At 46.8% G+C, this 22,524-nt stretch overlaps 4 protein-coding genes across 7 annotated transcripts; 3 read left to right on the top strand and 1 right to left on the bottom strand.

Moving 5' to 3' along the window:
* The first annotated feature begins 1,414 nt into the window (after positions 1-1,414).
* Positions 1,415-5,967, top strand: LSM14B (LSM family member 14B). 4 transcript variants are annotated; one of them, XM_053453688.1, is made up of 9 exons: positions 1,415-1,685; positions 2,241-2,404; positions 2,555-2,690; positions 3,092-3,211; positions 4,372-4,542; positions 4,814-4,885; positions 4,997-5,158; positions 5,240-5,396; positions 5,516-5,966. In XM_053453688.1, the coding sequence occupies exons 1-9, from the start codon at positions 1,565-1,567 to the stop codon at positions 5,679-5,681; spliced, it is 1,269 nt and encodes a 422-aa protein (XP_053309663.1). In that variant the 5' UTR covers positions 1,415-1,564; the 3' UTR covers positions 5,682-5,966. The 4 variants fall into 4 exon arrangements, with proteins under 4 accessions (XP_053309663.1, XP_053309662.1, XP_053309665.1 ...); XM_053453687.1 differs by having other exon boundaries at positions 4,369-4,542; XM_053453690.1 differs by lacking the exon at positions 3,092-3,211 and having other exon boundaries at positions 5,516-5,967.
* Positions 5,968-8,059: 2,092 nt separating this feature from the next.
* PSMA7 (proteasome 20S subunit alpha 7) lies at positions 8,060-10,830 on the bottom strand. The gene is made up of 7 exons (XM_053454191.1): positions 10,663-10,830; positions 10,029-10,155; positions 9,721-9,845; positions 9,259-9,381; positions 9,052-9,171; positions 8,911-8,973; positions 8,060-8,295 (listed from the first exon to the last, which is right to left on the bottom strand). Exons 1-7 carry the CDS (start codon positions 10,756-10,758, stop codon positions 8,206-8,208), a joined length of 744 nt encoding a protein of 247 aa, XP_053310166.1. The 5' UTR covers positions 10,759-10,830; the 3' UTR covers positions 8,060-8,205.
* A 368-nt stretch (positions 10,831-11,198) lies between these two features.
* Positions 11,199-16,102, top strand: SS18L1 (SS18L1 subunit of BAF chromatin remodeling complex). Its single transcript, XM_053453659.1, has 11 exons — positions 11,199-11,347; positions 12,095-12,171; positions 12,497-12,581; positions 12,967-13,111; positions 13,608-13,805; positions 13,905-14,069; positions 14,511-14,612; positions 14,920-15,015; positions 15,136-15,255; positions 15,534-15,661; positions 16,056-16,102. The coding sequence occupies exons 1-11, from the start codon at positions 11,279-11,281 to the stop codon at positions 16,080-16,082; spliced, it is 1,212 nt and encodes a 403-aa protein (XP_053309634.1). The 5' UTR covers positions 11,199-11,278; the 3' UTR covers positions 16,083-16,102.
* A 2,677-nt stretch (positions 16,103-18,779) lies between these two features.
* On the top strand, positions 18,780-22,126 carry MTG2 (mitochondrial ribosome associated GTPase 2). The gene is made up of 7 exons (XM_053453257.1): positions 18,780-18,856; positions 19,655-19,886; positions 20,121-20,268; positions 20,364-20,479; positions 20,604-20,822; positions 21,176-21,314; positions 21,454-22,126. The coding sequence occupies exons 2-7, from the start codon at positions 19,677-19,679 to the stop codon at positions 21,843-21,845; spliced, it is 1,224 nt and encodes a 407-aa protein (XP_053309232.1). The 5' UTR covers positions 18,780-18,856; positions 19,655-19,676; the 3' UTR covers positions 21,846-22,126.
* The last annotated feature ends 398 nt before the right edge of the window (positions 22,127-22,524 follow it).

The raw sequence follows: 22,524 nt of genomic DNA, 5'->3' as shown, positions 1-22,524 counted from the left end.
CTTTACCTGTACCTGCTGGAGGTCACATGGTCAAAGCTGAGACGGGTGAATCCAAATGATATAATTGGGAGCACACAGCTGCAGGGGTCGTGATGTCACAGCCCCTCCTGGCGGCTCTATGGTAGGTGTAGGTATCAGTAGCATGGAGACAATAGCTGATGGGGTGACAGACGGCCATCAGCTGGTTTGCAGCCACCGCCTGGCGGGCCGGTCTCAGATCACCGCCCCGCAGCAAAACACTGCACCGCAGCTTTATCGTATAGATCAATTATAACAAGATTTCTTTTTCTTACCCATTACTGTCCACGCCAACAAGCCATAGGAGGAAAAAGTGACTTAACCTTTAAGGTTTCCTGCATTACAGAAAGGGTGGTTAATAAATGGAACAGCCTCCCAGTAGAAGTGGTAGCGGCTCATACAGTGAGCGTATTTAAACATGCATGGGATAAGCATATGGCTCCTGAATTGGGGCAGACGACTGATTAAAGCTTGAGTCTTTACAGCTGGAGAAACGGGCCGATCTGCTGACAACTTTTGCTCTGAGAATAAATCTTCAACTGCAGGAAGCGCTACGAAGTATTCCGTTTTTAATTTTATTTATTAAAAAGTCTCGCCATAATAACCAGTGGAATATTACTGTTATAAATGTGCCATAAGAATAAGTACATAGGTATCAACTGTCCTGGATCTAGCAAGACTTCCCTGTAGATCTACACTGTACCATCTTTTTTCTTTGATTGCCCTGATTTCGGAGACGCCGGAGAAGAGCTGAGGCTTTGGGAGTGTGTTTGCAATAGAATTTAGGATCTCCTTCAGATTAGGTGCCTATTAAAGAGCCCTGGGCTACCTGTGCCCGAAAAGCTGGAGCAGATACCTGGGGAGGTCCTAGGACCTGCTCTGATTTACCAAAAGTGTCATCTTTTACAGTATACATTATATAAAAATGCTGGGCTTTTTGATCAGAATAGTTTAATGAAGGTTATTCACAAAATTCTATATGTAGTGTGTTCCCTATAATATTTCTTTCCAACCGGAAACATGGATGTTAAGTACATACATGCATCACTTTATATGAGATTCCGGCATTGGAGGTACCTGCAGAGTCCAAGACAGTTGAGACAATTGCAAATTTTAAGCGTTAAATCTTAATAATAATAATAAATAATATAGACTGGATTTATTAGTGTACCGCCAGCAAAATGTATCTTGTAAGGACAACAGGAGGAGGTCGTGTTGAAGCTCCGTTGTGTAGAGCTCGATGGTCTCCTGTAACCTGCGTCACCAGTTGCCGGGTCCCATGTCCAGTCCTTTCCAGCCAATCAGCGCGATTTTCGTCACCTACCTGGAAAAGGCACATCTTGCGCAGCAACAAACAATCGGGACGGCTGCGACTCCCCCCCCCATCTCGTGGGCGTAGACGAGTGGGCGTGTGCGGGGCTCGGGTATTTATAGGGCTGTAATGGGCGGCTCCTAGCAGTCCGCGGGTTTCTCGGGGGCAGAAGGAGTGTTTGAGTTTGTATTGTGGACCCGGGAGAGGGAGCCCCGCGCCAGCCAGGCCGGCACCATGAGCTCGGGTACCCCGTACATCGGTAGCAAGATCAGCCTGATTTCCAAGGCCCAGATCCGCTATGAGGGCATCCTGTACACCATCGACACGGATAATTCTACTGTGGCCCTGGCCAAAGGTGCGTGGGGCCCTAACTCCGAGGGCCACAGCTCTCTACCCTGTCCTAGTTTGGTGTTTTTGCTCCTCTATTTCACCCACCCCGTCAACAGTATTTGGCTGTCAAACCCCACCTGTACTTCATGGGGGGGATATTTGCAGCCTCCTGCCCCAGCTGAGGTATCTACAGATCCCCCCCTCCCCCACCTCACCTGGCTGAGGATATTTTATAGGTTTGCTTGAGTGTTGTGGGGCATTTACTGCATCCTACCCCCTGCTCCCTTGGTGTCACCAGGCTGATGCCCCCGTTGCCTAATAACTGCCCCCCCTCCCTGTCACCTAATAACCTGTGACATGTTTCCGGTTGTGGTTGGAATGTCATCTGATGGCTCGTTACCGGGCCCCTCGCTCTCGGCACCGGATAGCCCAACTCCATGAGTGCCTGCTGGTGCATCGCACCGAATATTCTGTAACTAGAATCCTATTGTGAGCCGGTTCTCTCCTGGGAACTTGCTGGTGAATTTATGCCGTTTTAAGCAGCGTAAAACTCCTGTATTTGATATTTTCTCCCAATAAGTTCGCTCCTTTGGAACCGAAGACCGTCCTACAGACCGCCCGGCCCCCCCTAGAGAGGAAGTGTATGAATACATCATATTCCGGGGCAGCGATATAAAGGACATCACTGTATGTGAGCCTCCCAAGGCCCAGCATGCCTTGCCGCAGGACCCTGCCATCGTCCAGGTACGGCGCCTCGTGTTACCTGCGCAGGTATTAGGAGTCTCGAATGACTCTGTGTCAGCACAGGGTTAACGTGTCAGCGCCGCTCATGCACTGGCCGCTGTACTAAACACATGTCTGCTAACATGCTCCGTTTTATTGCTGTGTCCACAGTCCTCTCTGGGTTCTTCTCCTGCCACTTCTTACCAGTCCAACGTGCCTTACAGTCCGTTCAGAGGCATGCCGACCTACAGCCAGCTCGCCGCCACCTCCCTCCTCGGCCAGCAGTATGCCGCCTCGCTGGGCTTGGGTAAGTGTGCTTTGTGGGTAAACACCTCAGGACGTGTCATGAAGCGTGGTCTGGAACGGTGTCGGGGAGCGTTTGGCACGCTTCGCTCGTGGTATGACCTCATAGGCCATGCTGGAGCAGGGCGGACTGCCAGTGTGGTTTCTTGCACAAGACATCGCCCCGGTGTCCGTGCCAGGACTGCGTTGTGCCGGGCGCGCTGGCTTAACAGGCCGACGATCTCCTGGCAGTACATGTAGTCCCACCCGAAAAGTTATCTGTGACTGCGGATGACGTGTGATCATGGGTGACATTCCTCTACTCTATTAAACCTCGCGGATAATGCTGCTGCCGGCTGTTGTACAGAGCGCTTTGGCCCTGTGTTCATGTGTGTTCTGTCTTCTTGCATCTATCTCTTCACGCAGACAAGCTGGTGAGTCCCCCGGCATCAGCCGCGGCGTCCAGCCCCTGCTCTTCTCCCTCTCCGCAGCCCGTGGCACCGGACCCTGATATTTTGGCAGAGCCTCTGCACCTGTCTTCAAAGGGTAACGACGGGGATCCGCTATGCGATGAGCTCCGCATGCTGCTGTGTAGCCTGGCTTCGCGTCTCTGTCTCGCTCTGCTTCGTTCCTTACGGATAACTCGGGGCATCTGATGCGAGTGACACGTTGCTGGCGTAAGATCTCGCCTGTTAAAGCTTCACGGGAACTGCTCGGTCTTCCCTTAATCCCCCTTCAAAAAGGTCCTACCGCGCCCAGTGTGTCCTACACCCTATACGTAATGAATGGGGCGGAATAATTCTGATGTGGCTTGGGATCTGCCTCTGGTTATTCATGTTCTGGTCGATGTTCCCCACTGTGTTACTGAGCAGTTTAACGAGGTCTCGGTGCTTCTTTTCGTTAATAAAACCTCTTGCATCAGATTCCACAGGTTTATCTGTAATGGTTTCCAAAAAGAGTCCAATTCCTTTTTTGTTTAATAAAGGTCATGAATACTTAATGTTCTAGATCCTTTTAGGCTAAATAAATTCATAGTTTAACTCGGTTTTCATTCCTCCCAATCTCACTTCTTCTAGTCTGTGCTCCATGATTCTTCCAAGAGTTTCTTGACTTTTAAATGTCTCGGCTGCACTTCGATAACATGAAACGTCGACGTGCTTTCTGAAACCTTGATGTTGGTAGCTTTGGCAGATGGGCGTAGAACTTTCCCAAATTAAAATGTTGTCTCTTAACCCCCCCCCGTGTATAACAATGACCTGGCTGCTGCTTGCTTGCCTGCTTTAACTGCTGTGGGTTGGAATGCTGTCTGCATGCTTAATGTCTGTTGTTTTTTACAGGTATTATCACTAAAAGCACAGTACGTTTAGTAAAAATATTGCTTGCAGTATTTAGTGAATCAGCCTCGATGCTGAATCCTGTCTTTCAAGCTAAAGCTTCATCCATCCAGTCCTGCTCGGGAGGGCATGGGGGGGTTCATAGTCTGGGCAGTTATCGTCCTCTAATGTGCCGATGATTTACACGGTGCTGGCTTTTAGTGATGAGCCTCCTTTTTTATATTGTAGTTGTAGACTGTGTTCTGTGCCCTGTAAGGTTATCTGACCTTCAGCCTCGTGTGGCTACAGAATGTGGCCTCCATGTGTCCTCTGTTCCACTGTTGGCAGTTTTTTTTTGTTTTTTTTTTTTATTTTAAGCTTTATTTTCAGCAGCAGGCTTCCCCTCTATCCCGGTGAGGAAGAGCCCCATGGTGGAGCAAGCTGTCCAGACTGGCCCGGTGGAGAACATGGCTCAGAAGAAGCTGCAGATGGCAAAGGGACCTCCTGTTGTCCCACGTGGAAACAGACAGGGTCAGACACCAGCCCAGCCAGCTCCACTGAACGGTAAAGAGAGAACCTGCTAATAACAGAAGGGGTGCCAATCAAATCGCTCCGATCATACACACCATTAACTTCCATATGTCCCATAGTTCTCCGCGCTGAAGCAGTAGGTAACTGGGAGACTAGTCCAAGACTATGTCCCGGAATAGTGAATTGCACGGGGGGGGGGGGCAATTCTCCCTGTCTCTGAAATACAGATGTAGCACCTCGCTGGTTGGCTTGTGTTCAGAAGGCATGTTTACGGGCCAATTCCTTTTATTCGTTTAACTTGCAGTTCCACTTCCCGCTGCACCGACACAGAACTTGGTGAACGATGAAAACAAGAGGCCTCCCAGACGGCGATCAGGTAACTAGACTTACTCGGCGTTTGGTTCTGTGGTCCGGAAGTCCTTGTCTCCCTTATTTCGGCCACCTCTCCAGTCCCCCTGTGAACCCCGTAACGGTCGCTCATCAACAGGCAACAGACGGACACGGAATCGCTCCCGTGGTCAGACCAGACCGACTACCGTGAAGGAGAACGCAATAAAATTTGAAGGAGACTTTGACTTCGAGACTGCCAATGCCCAATTTAACCGTGAGGAACTGGACAAGGAATTTAAGGATAAACTGAACTTCAAAGGTGAGCGAACTGACTCTTACGTGCTGCCCCTTTAGTCCGAAGGATGGTCCCGTAAGGTTGTCTGTATCTTCTACCCAACAGATGACAAGCCAGAGAAGGAGGGGGAAGAGAAGGGAGACTCGGGGGTGGAAACTCAAAACAGTGATGGGAATCCAGAGGAAGATCCACTGGGACCCAACATCTATTATGATCGGTCAAAGTCTTTCTTTGACAACATTTCTTCAGAGATGAAATCCAGGTAAACTTTTACCCCCCCCCACAAGAAAATACTTAATTGCCAACTGCTTGTACCGTTAGAGGTCCAAGCCACCAAGTCATTCAACTATGTCAAACTTCTTCCAACCTTCCTTATTCCAGACGCACCACGTGGGCAGAAGAAAGGAAGCTGAACACCGAAACATTCGGGGTCTCCGGCAGATTCCTGAGGGGACGCAGCTTCCGTGGTGGCTTCAGAGGTGGCAGGGCAAGCGGACCTTCTCGCAGGAACCAGACGACCCAAAGGGCCGGAACCGGGAGAGTGTGAGAAGCCTCACCGCAAATATGGACTGGAAGGGTGGCTTGCTCCCCCACACAGACTTGTCTTCCATATTTTCTTTCTCCCCCCAAAACAATCGTAGCAATTCATGATATAACCTGGCTGCGGCCCCATTAGATTCTCCGATCCGTTTAGTTCTGGTTGTATAGGCTACAGAGTGGAATCGGAACGTTGCGTGTGATTTAGGAGGTAGAGAGCTGAGCTGTACTTACAGGGGAAAGAAACTGGTTGCTTTAGTTATAAGCCTGCGGAAACACGAGCAGCTTTTTTTCTTTCTTTTTTCTAGAAGCCCCGACAGGTGTGTTCGAGGCAGCGTCTTGGACTATTTTTTGCTTTTTAACATTAACTTTTTTGGTTCAAGCACCGTATTCCCCTTTGTTTTAGTAGTAGGAGTTCTCTCCTTTCTGAGCGGATATACGCTCGTCCTCCGGCTCTGGATGTCTGGAGTATTTATTTTATTGCACCACTCAGGACTTTTTGTGTCTTAGGACATGAAAACTCTAGCACGGATGGCTTGTTTTGGGTGGTAGACTCGCACCTCCTTCACTTTCTCTATAACTTTTTCTTTATTTCTTCCTGAGCACTTATGGTTTCACAGCGTAGCCGGGTAGGTACTAAAACTGAACCCCTTCGGCTGAAGATTGACCGAGATGTTGACTACTGCGGATCATTCGCATCCCGCCTGACGTGAAGGTAGCGATTCACTGCCGAAAAGGAGCATGTTATTATCCTTCAGCAGATCAAGACGAACCTTGCATGAGGGTCTAATTTTTTTTTTTTTTTCTTTAGAAAATGGCACTTAGCAGTCATTGTCAACCCCCCCCCCCATATGACAATTTTTAAGTTATGTCCAATAAGTTAATTTAAAGGTGACTTTATTTTTGTAGCTGTTTGGTGCTAGAAAATTAATGGCACATGGAAGGGGATGTGATGTAAATTTATCTACCAATAAACCTAAAACTCTTTACTATGTCCTTGTGGTGTTTGTCATCTGAGGTTCGGTTAGTTGTATGGAGAGGTAAAGTCTTGGGCGCTGGTCCTTGTGTCGTATCAACCAGTTTCTCCTGTCTTGCATTCGGTGTAGAAGGACTTTAGCTTTCCAGCTGGTATTTTAAAGCTGTGGCATGGATTATGCCCATGGAAACCTAACTTGCATTAGTGGGGGATGCCAGTTGGGCTTGTAGATTGCGGAATCCCCATCCTTCTGCATTAGAATGTCCTTGTGGGACTATCATGAACTGCTGGAGCCTTGGGGCTAAGATCTTGTTCCTGGATCAAGGATCCTTCATCCTCATCTTTGACTGACACCATAATGATAGTAACTGGAATGATCTGAGAAGTGAGTGCAAACTCCAGAGTGTGCAGTATCTGGTGTCAGTCCATGCTATGGATCTTCTTCTAGACAGGTGAGGCTCTGCAGCCAGAGGTGCAGGTTTCAGCACTTGTAATCATAGTGATTTAATTTTAAAATGAAAGGACAAGTCCAGGATTGAAACCCACTTAAAAGACCCTCAAGTACTTTTTTGGTCTCCCTGGAACATGTAACCCCACCTGCTGGGTGATATGGGGTAGTCCAGTTCCTACATGCAGGGTCACATTAACTCATCCTACTCTATATGATTGCAGGCAGTGACATGAAATCACTAATAAGCATAGTGTATTCCAGACAATGTCTATTATATCAGTATCCACCATGTGATAGCAGAACCCCTATACTGGATGTCTGCCTCGTGCAAAGAGGGTAACTGCTTACATTAAAGAAAACCAGTGACAGCCCTGCCGGAGGTGATAAAATCCCTGTAACAGATGGGGAACCAGTCCTGTGTGGCCCTTTACAAATGCTACCAACGGTGTGGTTAAGTGGTAACTCATAGAACTTTACTTTTTCTGTGGCGGGAGCTGCAGAGGATTGGTGTGTGGGATTTAACCCCTTCAATGTTCAGGTTTTGTTAAATCCAATCTGACAACAAAGACTTTAATTAAGGAGCTTTACTTGTTGGCTGTCAGAGGTAGAAGCCACCAGATTTTTTTTTTAAGGTCCACAGATTTGCCACAGCATTTTTACTTCTCTATACTCAGGGGTGCAACGGTACTTTTCCTCCAGCTACACTTCTGGATTTTTTCACTAATATTTTGTGCAACCCCTAAAATGCTTCACTTATTTCCACTGCAGACCTCTAGCCCTCTCGTGAAGACCCAATAATAAATATATATATATATTTTTTTTTTTTTTAAAGTCCAATTGCCAAGACCCTAACGCAGAATTTGTCAGCTTTAGAAATAGACATTTCCGTTTACGCGTCCTGTACCTGGAACCCAACCAAGACAGACTAAAAGTTGGAACAGAGAAAAATCGAAATGATCCGTCATGTTTGGAAAAGCATTTATACCGGAGTTTAAGGTACAGTACATATCATTCAGGCCTGCAGTCCAGAAAGCAGGTGAAATTATAAAAGCAGGTGATTTATTCGCAGGATCTCATACCGGACACACACAGTACACCGAGAACACGTTATGTCTTCTTCTGTTTCTTCTTTTCATTCTCTTCCTTTTCTTTCTCGATTTCCGCTACGTATCTCTCGATCTCGTCAGGACTCAGAATCTGTCAGAACAGCAGATGGGTTAATGGCTGCAAGTTTGGCCCCTGATGGCTACAAGCCAACTGCTATAACACTTAGCCTACAGGGATGGGACGGTGGTCTATACTGATCTAAGGGCCATTTCTTGAATGAGTTTCGGGGTCTGTTACCCATTGGCTATGATTTTTAGGAAAGATGTCTACTGAAAACATTTCTCCTTTTAAGTTGAAGATAGACACCAATATATAAAAATAAAAACATTAAAACATTTGGGGTCACTGAGCTGTTTAGCTGTAAAACAAGGCAATTTCTGGATGTAACATAATTGGAAAATTATCCTTTAAAACAAATTTGGATCAGCGAACACAACGTGCCATTGGAACACAGGAGTGATAAAGGGCAAAATTTGCGTTTCTTTCAAAAGCAAGGAAATGTCTAGGCTACCCCAAACTTTTGAACAGTGACATATATTGAAACACCAAGAAAGATCAGCTTCGTGGGTTTAGCATTAAACTACCTGCAAATTACGATAAATACTAGGCTAACACCTAAACTCTACGGATAATTCTGTAAATGACCTGCAAAAAAGTGAGCTATAATATACCCCCCCACCACCACCACCACCACCCGACGCTCACCTTGAGCGGTTGATCTCGTCTCATGACGGCCAATTCTACGTTTTTCCCACCGGATTGTACAACCTGGAAAAATATTATCACGTTAGACGGCAGCCTATATAAAATCTAGGAGGGAAAGCGAAGGAGGAACACGATGCGCACCTCTAGCAGCGCCTTGATGACGAGTTTAATGGTCAAATCATCTGTTTCGATGGCCTCTTCGGTGTAGTGCTTCTCCAGGAATTCACGCACAGACTTGGCGCCCCTGCCGATGGCATTGGCCTGCGTGACGGAAGAAAAACGCACGTTTAGTACACAAGTTCTACATCGCTGGCTTACAGATGAGACTTTGCACGCACACACGCTTACCTTCCAGGCGTGGTAAGTGCCAGAGGGATCTGTCTGGTAGAGACGTGGAGTGCCATCAAAGTCAAATCCCACGATCAGAGCAGATATCCCGAAGGGCCGGCGCCCGTTGCTCTGAGTGTAACGCTGAGGGGAGACGGTTAGGATTAACACCAACTCATACTTCAGTAATAAAGCAGCTGGTGGCCCCTATTGGCACATCGTAAGACTTTTACGCGGTCAAAAGATCCAAACTGCACTCCTTTATCGGCGGAGACCTCAGAGGCCTAAAAATCACATGACTATATCTTGTTGCATAAAGATTTTGGTCTGTAAAATAAAGCTTTTTGGTCTATAAAGTACAGCTTTTTTTTTTTTTTTTTTTTTTTTACAAACAAGTGATCCCCAGTAATAATCAGTAAGCTCCTCGAGAGCAGGGCAGATACCCCATCTGCGAAGGACCGATTTATGTACCAGAACTCTTACCTGTTTCAGACTGGCAATGTACCGCGTGATGTACTCCACAGTTACCGGATCTTCCACCGTGAGTCTGTGGCTCTGGCATTCCACTCGCGCCCGATTAATAACAATCCGAGCATCGGCTGTGAGGCCTGCAATACAGAGCAAGTGTTTTAACTCAAACTCAATAAGAGGAGGAGAAGCATTCTGTGTAACGTCAGCAATCACAAGTCATCTGCTCCGTGTGACAGTTATGGGGTAGTAGTGAAAATGGGGTCTCGCTCCCCAAACTCAACCACATCCATGATATCATCAGCCAACATGCCCCGTCTTACCAGCGAAAGCCATGAACACGTTGTCGTCCAGGGCACAGATTTTCCGCACCGTGCGCTCATCCTGGAGCTTGGCCACCGATTTCTTCTCAACTCCGAGGACCACAATCTCTTTACCGCGCACCCCGACCTGAACGGGAGAATACAGGGAGACTAGAGGGTCACTGACACGCGTCAGCGGGAACTCAGCCAGGTGTCCACTCAACAAGAGCCCCCATGTCCTCAAAAGCCCACCACAGCCAGCCTATACTGGCTAAAGCATATGACTGCCAGGACCCAACTGCCCCACATACCATGCCCCCTCGCTCTACCTGCCCCCCACCCCCTGGCCCAATACCATGGCCCAATACCATGGCCCAATACCATGGCCCAATACCATGGCCCAATACCATGGCCAATACCATGGCCCAATACCATGCCCCAATACCATGCCCCAATACCATGCCCCAATACCATGCCCCCTCACTCTACCTTCTCTAAAACCATAATCTCCCACCAAAACCATGTCCTGACAGTTGGCCCAATACCACAGGGCCCCATATTTCTCACCCCCACACCATAGGGGCCCCGCTTACTCCTCCCCCCAGCCTCTGTGTCCACGGGGTTCACCCCTAGGGCCCCGTATCAGCCTCCTCACCGCGGTGGATCCTTTCTTCACCGCCTCCTGGGCATATTCCACCTGAAAGAGATGCCCATCCGGCGAGAAGACGGTAATCGCTCGGTCGTAACTCATGTTCAATGGAGAGGAGATGCGCACACAAACCGAAACCTGCTCAAAACAGCGCACTCATCCCCTGCCTATTCACTTAGCGTACTTCCGCCGCGAGCGCAGCGTCGCTCCACTCGCCAGATGGCTCACTACGCTACGCAAAATGCGTAACCCTAGCCCCGCCCCCGGGAACCTGCTTTACCCGGCGCCTGCCACAGGAAACACGGCTTGTGGAGCATACCATATGCACACAGGGGGAGCTGGGTACAACCCCACCCCTCACACCTCACGTAGGGGTCAGCTGTCAAAGTAAAAATGTGCCGAATTCTTTATTAATTTTTATTGTAAAAAATTAACTGGATTCCTTCCCCACACAGTGGGCCCCAGGGATAGCGGACTATGCCATCAGCACAAATCCCCCCCCTGTCTGCTGCAGATAATGACAATCCTTTTGGCCAGTAATAGGGTGCATATTATAGGAATATCTGGAATAATTCCCCAGCTGACAGCCTGCATCAGACACCCAGGGGCCACAGGGGCGACCATGTCCGTGGCCTTTGCATCAGCCAGACCCAGAGGGAAAGGAGAGGTGACCCAGCAAACTATCCAGAAGGTAAAGCTCTGCAGGAGCTGCCTGCTGGGATCTGGTTTATTATAAGGAGAGGGAGGGGAGTGCATGCTTCATATGTTATACATAATGCAGAGGGCACAGAACCAGGTGTGGGGGGTCCCTGGGGCAAAAACAAACAAATGGGGGGGGACAGAAAAATGATATATATATATATATATATATATATATATGCGCACACATCCATATGCCCAAACACACGCATATTTATCGCATGGCATCTGCCCTCCCAGATGTTATTTGCCTCCATGATGACAATAACAGAATGGCTCCCTATTTGTTGCTATAGGGGGAGGGTTTGTGCACAAGGTGCTGTTTGCTCCCATTGTCTTCCATTATATGTGCCGGTCTGTGGCAGCCGCCGCGTTCTGCCCTCTGCGGAGAGGTGGGTGATCCCCCGAAAGCCCGTACGAGGCGGGAATAAGGCAGCGTTCTGTTCGCCTGCAGCCACGTGGTACGTAAGATCCTACACTGTGATCCCAGCTGGGGGGGTGAAGACGTGTCTCTGGGAGACTCATTAGGCGAATGCGTATTAAGATGCCCCGGTTGCTTCGTAACGTGGGGTACAGTGCACCAGTCACCCCCCGAATGTTAACATTAACTGCCCTGTCAGGGGTTCATCCGCAGGCTCGATCGGGGTGTACGGGGTAGGTGGTGGGAGAGATGGAGGATGTCTGGTGCCGGAGTGGACGATCTTCTCGTTTGGTTCTGGATTTATTTTATTTTTTGCAGATGTTGGATGAAAACCATCACCTGATACAATGTATAATGGACTATCAGAGTAAGGGCAAGACGGCCGAGTGCACCCAGTGAGTATCCACTCAGGAGCAAGGGTAATGTTGGCCGCGTCCACCATCTTAAACCAAAGACTCCCTGGCATTTTCTTGTATGGAACGCTTCGTTTCTATGAGCGCATCTTTTAGACATGGAGATACTTGGTCTTCTGCATAAAAGGTGGTACTTGAAAAGTAGTCTTATTGCCATAGCAACTAGCAAAATGTTGCAGCCGTTCTTTTGGTTTCTAGGGCGATAAACTCACTTCTTACGCACAAAACCCGTTGATATTGGTTCTTTTTGCTTCTTCTCCAAATCAAACCCCCCTCTAATTTATTTTATTTTTACCCCCCCCCCCAGGTATCAGCAGATTCTACACAGGAATTTGGTTTATTTGGCAACGATAGCGGATTCCAACCAGAACATGCAGTCCCTGCTCCCGGCGGTAGGTGTTTCGTTCACCGGGGTGGTCTTCTTTCCCCTACTTGGTTTCTAACATTCAGGCGATGAGGGTCTCAAGAGACTGGTTTAAGAACATGGGGTAATGTATAAAAAAATAAGATTCTGGATTTGCGATGTGATTTTATTACCGTAGCAACCAACAGAATGGTCCAGTTGGCCAAATTTCGCTCCAGAATCCCCTTTTATACCTAAGCTAAAATACCTCGTTATTTTAAAAAATGATACATTTGTTTGGGGTGATAACATTTTAAAGTGTAACTGTAAGAGTTTGTAAGAAGATGTCAGGCTGTGAGTTGGTAGAACTCGGTTACAGTTTCTCTTACTATGTAGCCGCGTTTGACGTTTAAACGGCCACATTCCCCTTGCAGCCTCCGACGCAGAATATGAATCTTGGCCCTGGAGGGATGAGCCAGACGGTGCCCAGCCAGACCCTCCACTCCCAGGGTAACGTGAGTGATGCCCTGGGTGCCAGCCTGCCCCCCGCCTCCCTCATGCAGAGTCAGATCAGTAACGGTGAGACCCCCTTTCTAGCGCCTTTGGATGGCTTGGAAACAGAAGTACGGATGCCCTTAGCCTGGTAGAGGTGCCAGGCGGGGGTCCTGGGGGGGCATTAACGTGTCCTCTGCGTCCTTGTTTGTGAGAGATAATTAATAGAACATGCCCTATCCCTTTAATTGCAGTGTGGGTGACCGTGGTGTCTGCGTGTGCGTGTGTGCGTATGTGTAACCTCGTTATCTTATACCTCACGATGTGTTCTATTAGTATTGGTGAATTCGATACAGCTGGTTAGGGTTTCAGATGCAGCCGTCGATATTATCATGAATATTAGCCATAGAGGTTTGGACAATGGCATGAGTAAGATGGCGGCTCCAGCGGGTGTTCATAGTGTGTGTAATATTAGACTTAACTTTTGGGTCCTAATTTGATATTGAGCTTTACGTGGAGAACAGCCATATAACCTTTCCTCAGACACAAGCCCAGCGCGTTGAACCGTGATCTCTCATTGTAGGTCCCAGCCACGTGTCCATGCAGCAGTCTGGACAAACCACCATGCCAACATCAACCATGAGCATGGCTGTCAGCTCACACGGCACTGCCCCCGGGTACACCCACCCTGTGCCCAGCTCCCAAAACATGCCAATGCAAAGCCAAGGGAGTATTGGCAACTATGTATCAAGAGCCAACATGAACATGCCATCTAACCCAGGTAATTCTTAGCAGACATGTCCACCTGACACACGAATGGCGCCATTGTAGTTCTTTTGGACTTTACCTCGTCTTTATTATCTTCCCTGCTGTTGCCTAGTATCCATGATGCACCAGCAAGCAGCCAGCTCCCATTACACCACGGCACAAGGAGGTGGCCAACATTACCAAGCACAATCTTCCATCTCCATGATGAGTCAGAACAACCAAGGGTCTGGCATGATGGGACAAAGACCACTAGGTCCCTACAGACCAACCCAGCAAGGTAGGAGGACATGTGCTGGCCTGAGACAGGTGAGTGCTTGGCCAGGAAGCCATGTCAAGAAGGCACTTCTACTGTGTTCACCTGTGTGCTGTGGCCCAGCCCTGGTCCTTCTCTTTTTCATATGTCTTTCTTTCCCTGGCCCCTGTGTCCCACTATTTACCTTCCTCCGAGCCTTGCGTCCCATTCTTAGGTCCCTCTCTTCCTCAAGCTCCGTTACCACTCTCTTAATCGGCCCCTGTGTCCTCTCCTTGAACTACTTGTGGGCACAGTGTTCCTCTTTTCTTCCTGTGCCACCATCTTTCCCACTCTTCACCTATTTCCAGGCACAGTGTCCCTCTCTTCTTATGCCTGATAGGTTATGTGCTTTATTGCACCTTTAGTAGGGTTTTGATATTCTCCTCTTTTAGGAACTCACCAGTTTCTTTTTCTTTGTTGATATAGGATCTTCCCAGCAGTACCTGGGCCAGGAGGAATATTACAGCGAACAATACGGTCACAACCAGGGCTCTGCGGAACCCATGAGCCAGCAGTATTACACAGACGGTAAACTAATCCAGGGAACGGGGACGAAGCATCCTAGACTTGGCCCCCAACACCTTCAGCTTCGAAATTATAACTTGATAAAAAGGGGAAAATTGGCTAAAAAGTGAAAAAATTAATGTGGGACATACATGCTGGTTTGATTCTGGATTCAAAACATTTCTTCAACATTCTAAGAGAAGTTAGCTTTTTCATAACATTTAACGGGGACTAGTAACGCTTTCTGCCGGATTTCATACTTTTTGGCGGGTCTCGCTGAGGATTTAACGTTTTTTTTGGTTATAAAAGTGAGCCCTTTTGTATTCTGCAGGACACGGTGACTACAGCTACCAACAATCGTCGTACGGCGAGCAGAGCTACGACAGTCGAACGTTTGAGGATTCCTCACAACATTACTACGAAGGGGGTAAGTAACCCTCTGTTACCCTCCTTACTCACCCTTCCAGACGCCGCTCACGACGAATCGCTCCCTTTTAATTCATTTATTTAGCTAAAAGCTGCCTTGGTTGTGTTTAACCCTTTCCAGGAAACACACAGTACAGCCAGCAGCAGTCTGGGTATCAACAAGGAACAAGTCAGCAACAGGCATATTCCCAGCAGCAGTACCCCAACCAGCAGAACTACCCCGGGCAGCAGCAGGGCTACGGTGAGACTGGGAGACGCCCGAATAACATAGGCCATAATGGTAGGAAGCAGTACCCCTACCAGTAGGTCTACTGGAGGGCGGTGGTAACTGGCATGGCCCATGTATGGTTAACCTTGGCTAATGACTATTTGGGGCATCCTAAAAAATATTAAAGCCCCCTTTAATTTCCTCTGTGGGGTATACGCAAACATTGAATTATGTTTTGTATCATAGGGGCACGTCCAGCAGTTAATACATTGAATGTTCTGGTAATCTCTCTTGTGTGCTTTTGTGTCCAGTTCCTGCGCAGGGGGCCACCTCCCAGTATTCCAGCTACCAGCAGGGTCAAAGCCAACAGTATTCGGGTTACCGAGCCTCCCAGACTGCATCTTCCGCCCAGCAGCAGAGACCCTATGGCTATGAGCAGGTGAGCCAATGTAGCCTGACTGTGTAATAAGTATTCATACTCATCCTCGCTTCTGTGCTTCCTCTTGGCCCACATGTTAAGTGTCCATCTCTTCCCCTTCACCTGTACCCTGTTTCCTTCTCTTCACCTTCTTCTGGACCAGGTGTCCACCTTTTCACCTTCTTCTGGACCAGGTGTCCACCTTTTCACCTTCTTCTGGACCAGGTGTCCACCTTTTCACCTTGTTCTGGATCTTTTGTCCATCTTGTCTACGTCTCATTATGTACTTCAGGCCCCCATGTCCATCTTATCACCTTCCACCGGCCCCCGTGTCCCTCTCCTCTTCCCATTATCTATATATTCCTCACACCATCTTTAGTAGTGCTTTGTTTTGATTTCTTCCTTTCTCTTTCAGGGCCAATATGGAAATTACCAGCAATAGCAAACCAGGTGATGCCTAATACCTTCTCATGGTACCATGGACTTGCGAGGGTCAAAGGGAGAACTCGTTTGGGGGGCCCATGGCCTATTCATCGTCATTTCTAACGTCACACGCAGATAACTTTAGGGACCTTCCCTTTTCACAGGTCTGCGGCACTGAGCATACTAGTCATCGGGGTACAGCCTTCCAACAGAGGTGGTAATCAAATTTAAACAGGCGAAAAATTACACTTTTGGGGATGGACACAAGAAAGGTGTTACAGCACCTACAAACAAAGGGAAAGTTGACATTTTTATCCTTCATAATAGAGTCTTTTACAAAGGGTTAAATCATCCCAGTAAATGAGATACAGAGACCCCGCAGAAGCGACCAATAATTTTATTTCTCAGGATGTTTCAGTTAGTAATTGAGACACCTTTTCTCAAGTAACATTACCTACCACTTTGGTGATTGTTTCTGTGGCCCAGAATTATAGAGCGCTGTATCAATGTCCACATTTTATATGTTTGCACTAACGTAATAACACCCCACCCACCCCGCAAACACCGGAAAATATTTACCCTTTAATTGCCAGAAGGGTAAGATCCGCCTCTGATCATCCTAACTGTATGTGAACGGCATGCGCCGACATAATTAAATGGCGTTTCTGCGGGGACCTCCCATGGGGCGACTCTGCCATGATGTCATATAACAAGATTAGCCAAACTGGGGTCTGTGCAGCTCTGACAACTCCCATAACCCTCAGCTAGCAGCGAATCCCGTTATATATATACATGAGATATATATATGTAGCCATGCTTTCTTTAGTGCCGGTGCTGAGAAGGACTGGAGGAGTCGTCGGTCTCCCTTTTATTTATTGACTTTTTTCGTATTGCACTAGAATCGGAATAGTGTGAAATACAACGTATCGTGTCGTGAGTGCAGATTCCGCTGCGGCGTCCTAATCTGATTGGCTGTGTGTGACGTGTTAAGGTTTACTCTTAAAGGAGCACTTTTTGGGGGTAGTATCGAGGGGGAACTGTACGTATTTTTGTTTTGTTTTTGTCGAAAACATGTACATTCATCATATTCCTAAAATAATGTGTTTTTTTTTAAAATAATGAAATGTTTATTTGTTGCAGCTGGTTTATTCCTTGATCCTTCGTGTGCCGGGCGTGTTGACGTGGCACTGAAAGGGTGAAGTCGCTGTACAGGGCACATGTTTTGAAGTAATGCGTGTTCATTACGTGTACTTCATTGTAAGTTTCTGTACATAGGGGCATATTTATGATATTTGCCTGGCGCATCGGGCTTTATGGGTCGTCGTCCTTGAAGGAACATTAAAGGCTTCGAACAAAAGCACTAACTTTATAGATTATTTATTTACTAACAATATTTTTTTAGTCTTTTTCCTAACTTTTTCAATGAGGACCTTCTAACAGCCACAGACTCTCCCCCTATTGGCTTTAAAATGACATCAAAAGCAGTGGGGAGGAATTAGAGTTTTGGTATCGTTTAGTTGGTATCTACCAAATAGAGGTAGGCCTGTATTCTAAAAATGATGTCACACAAGTCATGACATAATCATGACATAATACTCAGCAGATGTGTATGCCCCCCCCCAAAAAAAGGATGCGTCACTTCTGCAGGTATCTTATTTATTGATTTAAATAGCGCTGTACAATGGGGGAAACAGGACATAACGAGGAATGAATCACATAGCAATTTGGACAAAAACAAAAAGTGAGGAGGGCCCTGCTCGAAGAGCTTACAATCTAGAAGATGAGGAAAGGGAGAAAAGTCGTTAATTTCTCGCTTTTTGCCAAATTCTACCCCCTTAGAGATGGTGGTAATATATATATTTTTTTTTAGAAATGTTTATTTTAAATATTTAATATTTTCAGTTCTCAGAATTTAATGTTCCTTTAAGCACAGGTAGCGCGGTTACCGTGTCTGTTGTCGATAACGATGGCCGCCATGCTTAGCGTGCTGGAGATGCCTGAGGTTTGGCGTACGCCCCTCCTTTTAATAAGTCTGATATTTGGAAATGTGCGTTCTATCACCGAGGGCTTTCGTGTTTGTTTGTTTGTTTTTTGGCCTATTTCTGTGTAAAAGCTCGTCGAAGGAAATTGTAAATAAGACGCCATTTTTTTTTCTGTACTACTGAATGTTTTAGAGAAATGTCATTACATTTTGGGCTCTGCTTTATATGAAGAATACAATAATATTTCATTCACGTCTCTCGTGTATTTTGTTTCTTATATATTTTGCCGTAGCTCTGGGGTGTGTTTGCGTGTGCATGTGTGTGCGTCTGTATGTGTGTGTATATGTATGTATGTATGTATATATATATGTATATATATATATATATATATATATATTTGTATGTATGTATATATATATATATACATGTGTGTAAAAGTATGCTTTTTAGAACGTTTTTTTACTTTAATTAGATTTAATTCTTCATCGTTTAAATATAAATGTCAATAAATATTTATTTTACTCTCAGACTGTATTCCTTTTTTAGTCCCTTGTGAAACCCTCTATTTCTATATCACAAACCCCATTTTACCTATTTAATTCTCCATAAAGTACACATTAAGTTTTTCTGATATCCACCAGCGCTCAAATAGTTAAGGAGGGGGTGTGTCTACGCGTGCAGCTTGTGAACTACAAAACAGAGCATTCTGGGAGAGGTCCCGGAAGTGCCGTTGTACAGGAACCTGGATCTGCCGGAAGTTGAGGACAAACGGTGTAGTCATGTGCCTTGGAGGTACAGAGGGGACCCTAAGGTACGCATAGAGGCCCCCCCTATATTGTGAAGCCCCGGACCCCAAGATGTCTACAGATGGGCTTCCCACAGAGGGGACCCCAGGCTTTCAAGCTGTAGAGGACTCCAAGTTACCCAAAAAGTGAACCCCAGGGTCCCCAGCCACTGGAAACCCCACCATTATCACTCCACAGTTATCCGAGGCCTAAATGTATCACATATATCCTTTCCTAACAGTGTTAATATTAATATGTCGTCAGATGACACGTGAGCGGATACCTACCCACAACCAGCGTATAGATTACATTACATTTATTTGTATAGCGTCTGCGTGTTCCGTAGCGCTGTTACAACGGAGTCAGTAAAATAAATCAAAATCACAAGCAATAACTAACTGGTACAAAAGGAGAAGAAGGGTCCTGCTCCCAGGAGCTTACAATCTAGTCAGTGTGGTCAAGCCAACCATGGTTATATACGCAAGACCACGTTGTGTCCCACATTAATTCCCATCCTATTATCTTTGTACAGTTTGTTCTTTAAAACACAGACTTATTGCATGATGTCATGATTAAAGGTTCTTAATATCATTTATAGCGATTCAGCGGGGCTTTACCAAGAGGAAAAGGGGGCATAAGGCACAACGGTGCTGTATCAGTCAATAAATAACTCCGGGGCGACCGCCGATTTAGTAACACCAATGAGGTCTTTTTATGTCTTCTGACAGATTATCTCTTTTTATTGAAATGGAATGAAATCTGAGTTTGTGTCAGTATTGGGTTCAGATGATCTATAATCCTAACGTTAACCCCTGTGTTTCCAGGTTTTGACCGCGGTATGTAGCCATGCGGACGCTGCAGCTGGTTTCCCGATTCCGTGGATTGGTTGAGGAATTGCGCCTCCGCCAGCCTGCCTTTTACCGGCGTACCATTTACCCGGCTTCACACGGGGGTCTTCTGCTCTCTGATTGTCGTGCTCTGTCTGTTGGTAGCCGTGCTTGTGCAAAGGCCAGAGATCTGGCCAAGAGAAAGAGGGACCTTTCAGAGAAGAAGCTGGTAAGTTACGCGGATTTAGGTGACGAGGCACACAGGTTTGCTTTGCCCGTGAGGCTGATCCAGCTAAGAAGCTTTCTGTTACCTGCCTCCCTCCTGACGTACTGGATTCAAGAAACCCCGCCGTGCACAGCCTTGGGTTCATAAGTTTGTGCATGAAGTAGTCAGAGTTTGATCACTAATGGGAAAAATATATTCTCATACAAGCATAATTACCCCTAACGCGTTTCCTTTCAGACGCGTTATTTTGTCGATCACCGGAAAGTTCGAATAGTAGCCGGGTCCGGCGGGAATGGCGCCTGCTGCTTTCATAGTGAGCCAAGGAAAGAGTATGGTGGACCAGACGGAGGGGACGGTGGAAATGGTGGGCACGTAATCTTCAGAGGTATTCTGATATTGGTCTTCCATTGTGGCCTCACAGACTGATTCCCCCCCCCAAAAAAAAAAGATTGTAATATCTTTGATCGTTGACCTTTTTAGCTGACCCTCGGATCAAGTCTCTGTCCAGCGTTGTCCCGGTGTACCAGGGTAACCATGGAGAGTCGGGCAGGAGCAATAATTGCTTTGGAAGAAACGGAAAGCATTTGTATATTGGGGTGAGTCGGGGACTAATGTATTTTTTTGGGAAGGGGGAGAATACTTGGGAGTAAAAACATATAAAAGAGAGAGAACATCCAAGTGAATCGGTTAAAGGGATCCGTGGTTTTTTTTTCCCCCCAGGTCCCTCTGGGCACACTAGTGAAGGAGGACGGAGTAGTACTCGCTGATCTGTCTCAACCTGGGCAGGAGTTTTTGGCGGCTCACGGTGGAGTTGGGGGAAAAGGAAACAGATTTTTCCTCACAAACGAGAACCGAGCTCCGATGATGGCCACGGCTGGTGATCCGGGAGAGGAGAGGGTCCTGCAGCTGGAGATTAAAACCATGGCTCATGCCGGCATGGTGAGTACCGGCTGTGTGTAGAGTTTGGAGACTTATTTTTCTTTTTTATATTTTTCATTTCTTATTTGCTTTTCATTTTCCAGATTTTAAAATCTAAACTAACTTTTATGACTGGTGCAAAAAAGATAAATAAAATAGGAGATGAGTTCCCAAAATGCCAGAAGCAGTTTTTCAAGAAGTAGCTTGAAATCCGTGAAATATAAAAACAAAAAGACCTGAAAAATGTTATCCCGCATACTGTATAATTTAATGTTAAATCCCGTATTGGGCACCGTATGTGATGCAGGTCCTTGTGCAGTGATTAGTGCAGACAGTGTTGCATTAAAGGAATGGGTAAATGTGTTTATCCTCAGGTGGGTTTTCCCAATGCTGGAAAGTCTTCTCTGTTGCGCCTTCTGTCAAACGCTCGCCCCGCTGTGGCTTCGTACCCATTCACTACGCTCAATCCTCACGTGGGGATCATTAATTACAGAGACTACGAGCAGATCGCAGGTACGTGTGAGGCTTTATCATCGACTGAAACAGAAACATTTAACCCGAGGTGTAAAGCAGGCGGCAGCGCACTCTTCTGGGGGAAGGTGTCCCCTCTATAGCGATTTCCCAATAACCCCCGCATCTTCCTACGTTTTAGTGGCGGACATCCCTGGCATCATTGAAGGAGCCCACCAGAACCGAGGCTTAGGCTTGTCCTTTCTGCGGCACATCGAACGGTGCTGTTTTCTGCTCTATGTCTTGGACCTCTCCCACCCGCAGCCCTGGATCCAGCTGCAATGCCTGCAGTATGAATTGAGGCAGTATGACGACAGCCTCCCTGCCCGACCTCACGTTATCGTAGCCAACAAGCTAGACCTTCCTCAGGCCCGAGCGACTCTGCAGCGGCTCCGCCAAGAGACGGAGAGTAAAGTTATCGGAGTGTCGGCACTCACCGGAGAGAATGCCGAGGAACTGATACTCCACTTGAGAGAGATGTATGATAAAAATAGGGAGGACAGCAGGAATAAAAGGCGTTCCTTGAAATGGTGACCTCTGCGAACATGTCCTCTGAACGCCAGAAGGACGTTCCTACAAATCCAGAACATTTTCAGTGTAACGCAAAAGAAACCTAAGCAGGAATGGCTAAGAAATGAATAGAGGAATTTTCCAGACTTCTACCCCTGTGCCTGTGTTTATAAGATGAAATCGTTCTCTTCTCGCTGTGATACAGTTCCACTTTTTTGACGAGAAAGGCACTGACGACAATCTATGGAACCGCTAGGTGGTGCTGTACACCATGTAAAATGTATAATATAATAGTTATTTAAAAATGTCTATTCCCTTCTTTAAAATACATGTTTTATGGGTGGTCCGTATATCTTCCTGGGGTGTATTGTGTGCATCTAAACATCTGGCCCAAGAGCAGTCTCCTAGGGGCTAAAGTCTCAAAGATAAACCTGTATCAATGATGCATGAACAGGTAAGGCTGCTGAGAAGTTTATTTGGGGGTAGGAAGCAATCCGAACAGTGAAACTAGTAGCCATACCAAAAAAATAAAAACCAGCGTGTGTCACAACTCGATTTAACAGATGTTCTGAGCTGTCCGTGCCCGAATATTATTTATACATAGAAATTACAACAATAAAAAAAAACATTCTGTTTAGTTAAACGTCTCAGCAATTACCCCGCTGTGAAGCGATAATTTGCACGGCTGTCTTCGTGAAATGTT

This window comes from Spea bombifrons, chromosome 13 (assembly GCF_027358695.1).
Source record: "Spea bombifrons isolate aSpeBom1 chromosome 13, aSpeBom1.2.pri, whole genome shotgun sequence".
Taxonomy (NCBI): domain Eukaryota; kingdom Metazoa; phylum Chordata; class Amphibia; order Anura; family Pelobatidae; genus Spea; species Spea bombifrons.
This window is presented reverse-complemented; position numbering and strand designations above follow the sequence as displayed.

Excerpts from the sequence above, each read along its gene's own strand:
- PSMA7 (XM_053454191.1), bottom strand. The coding sequence starts at position 10,758 with ATGAGTTACGACCGAGCGATTACCGTCTTCTCGCCGGATGGGCATCTC. Across the intron at positions 9,172-9,258 it reads GCACTTACCACGCCTGGAAG|GCCAATGCCATCGGCAGGGG; the intron begins GTAAGCGTGTGT and ends TCCGTCACGCAG. Across the intron at positions 8,296-8,910 it reads GACGAGATCAACCGCTCAAG|ATTCTGAGTCCTGACGAGAT; the intron begins GTGAGCGTCGGG and ends CTGTTCTGACAG.
- MTG2 (XM_053453257.1), top strand. The coding sequence starts at position 19,677 with ATGCGGACGCTGCAGCTGGTTTCCCGATTCCGTGGATTGGTTGAGGAA. Across the intron at positions 19,887-20,120 it reads ACCTTTCAGAGAAGAAGCTG|ACGCGTTATTTTGTCGATCA; the intron begins GTAAGTTACGCG and ends GTTTCCTTTCAG. Across the intron at positions 20,269-20,363 it reads TGGGCACGTAATCTTCAGAG|CTGACCCTCGGATCAAGTCT; the intron begins GTATTCTGATAT and ends TGACCTTTTTAG.
- SS18L1 (XM_053453659.1), top strand. The coding sequence starts at position 11,279 with ATGTCCGTGGCCTTTGCATCAGCCAGACCCAGAGGGAAAGGAGAGGTG. Across the intron at positions 13,112-13,607 it reads GCAGAGTCAGATCAGTAACG|GTCCCAGCCACGTGTCCATG; the intron begins GTGAGACCCCCT and ends CTCTCATTGTAG. Across the intron at positions 13,806-13,904 it reads GAACATGCCATCTAACCCAG|TATCCATGATGCACCAGCAA; the intron begins GTAATTCTTAGC and ends GCTGTTGCCTAG.
- LSM14B (XM_053453687.1), top strand. The coding sequence starts at position 1,565 with ATGAGCTCGGGTACCCCGTACATCGGTAGCAAGATCAGCCTGATTTCC. Across the intron at positions 3,212-4,368 it reads TCTGCACCTGTCTTCAAAGG|CAGCAGGCTTCCCCTCTATC; the intron begins GTAACGACGGGG and ends CTTTATTTTCAG. Across the intron at positions 4,543-4,813 it reads CCAGCCAGCTCCACTGAACG|TTCCACTTCCCGCTGCACCG; the intron begins GTAAAGAGAGAA and ends TTTAACTTGCAG.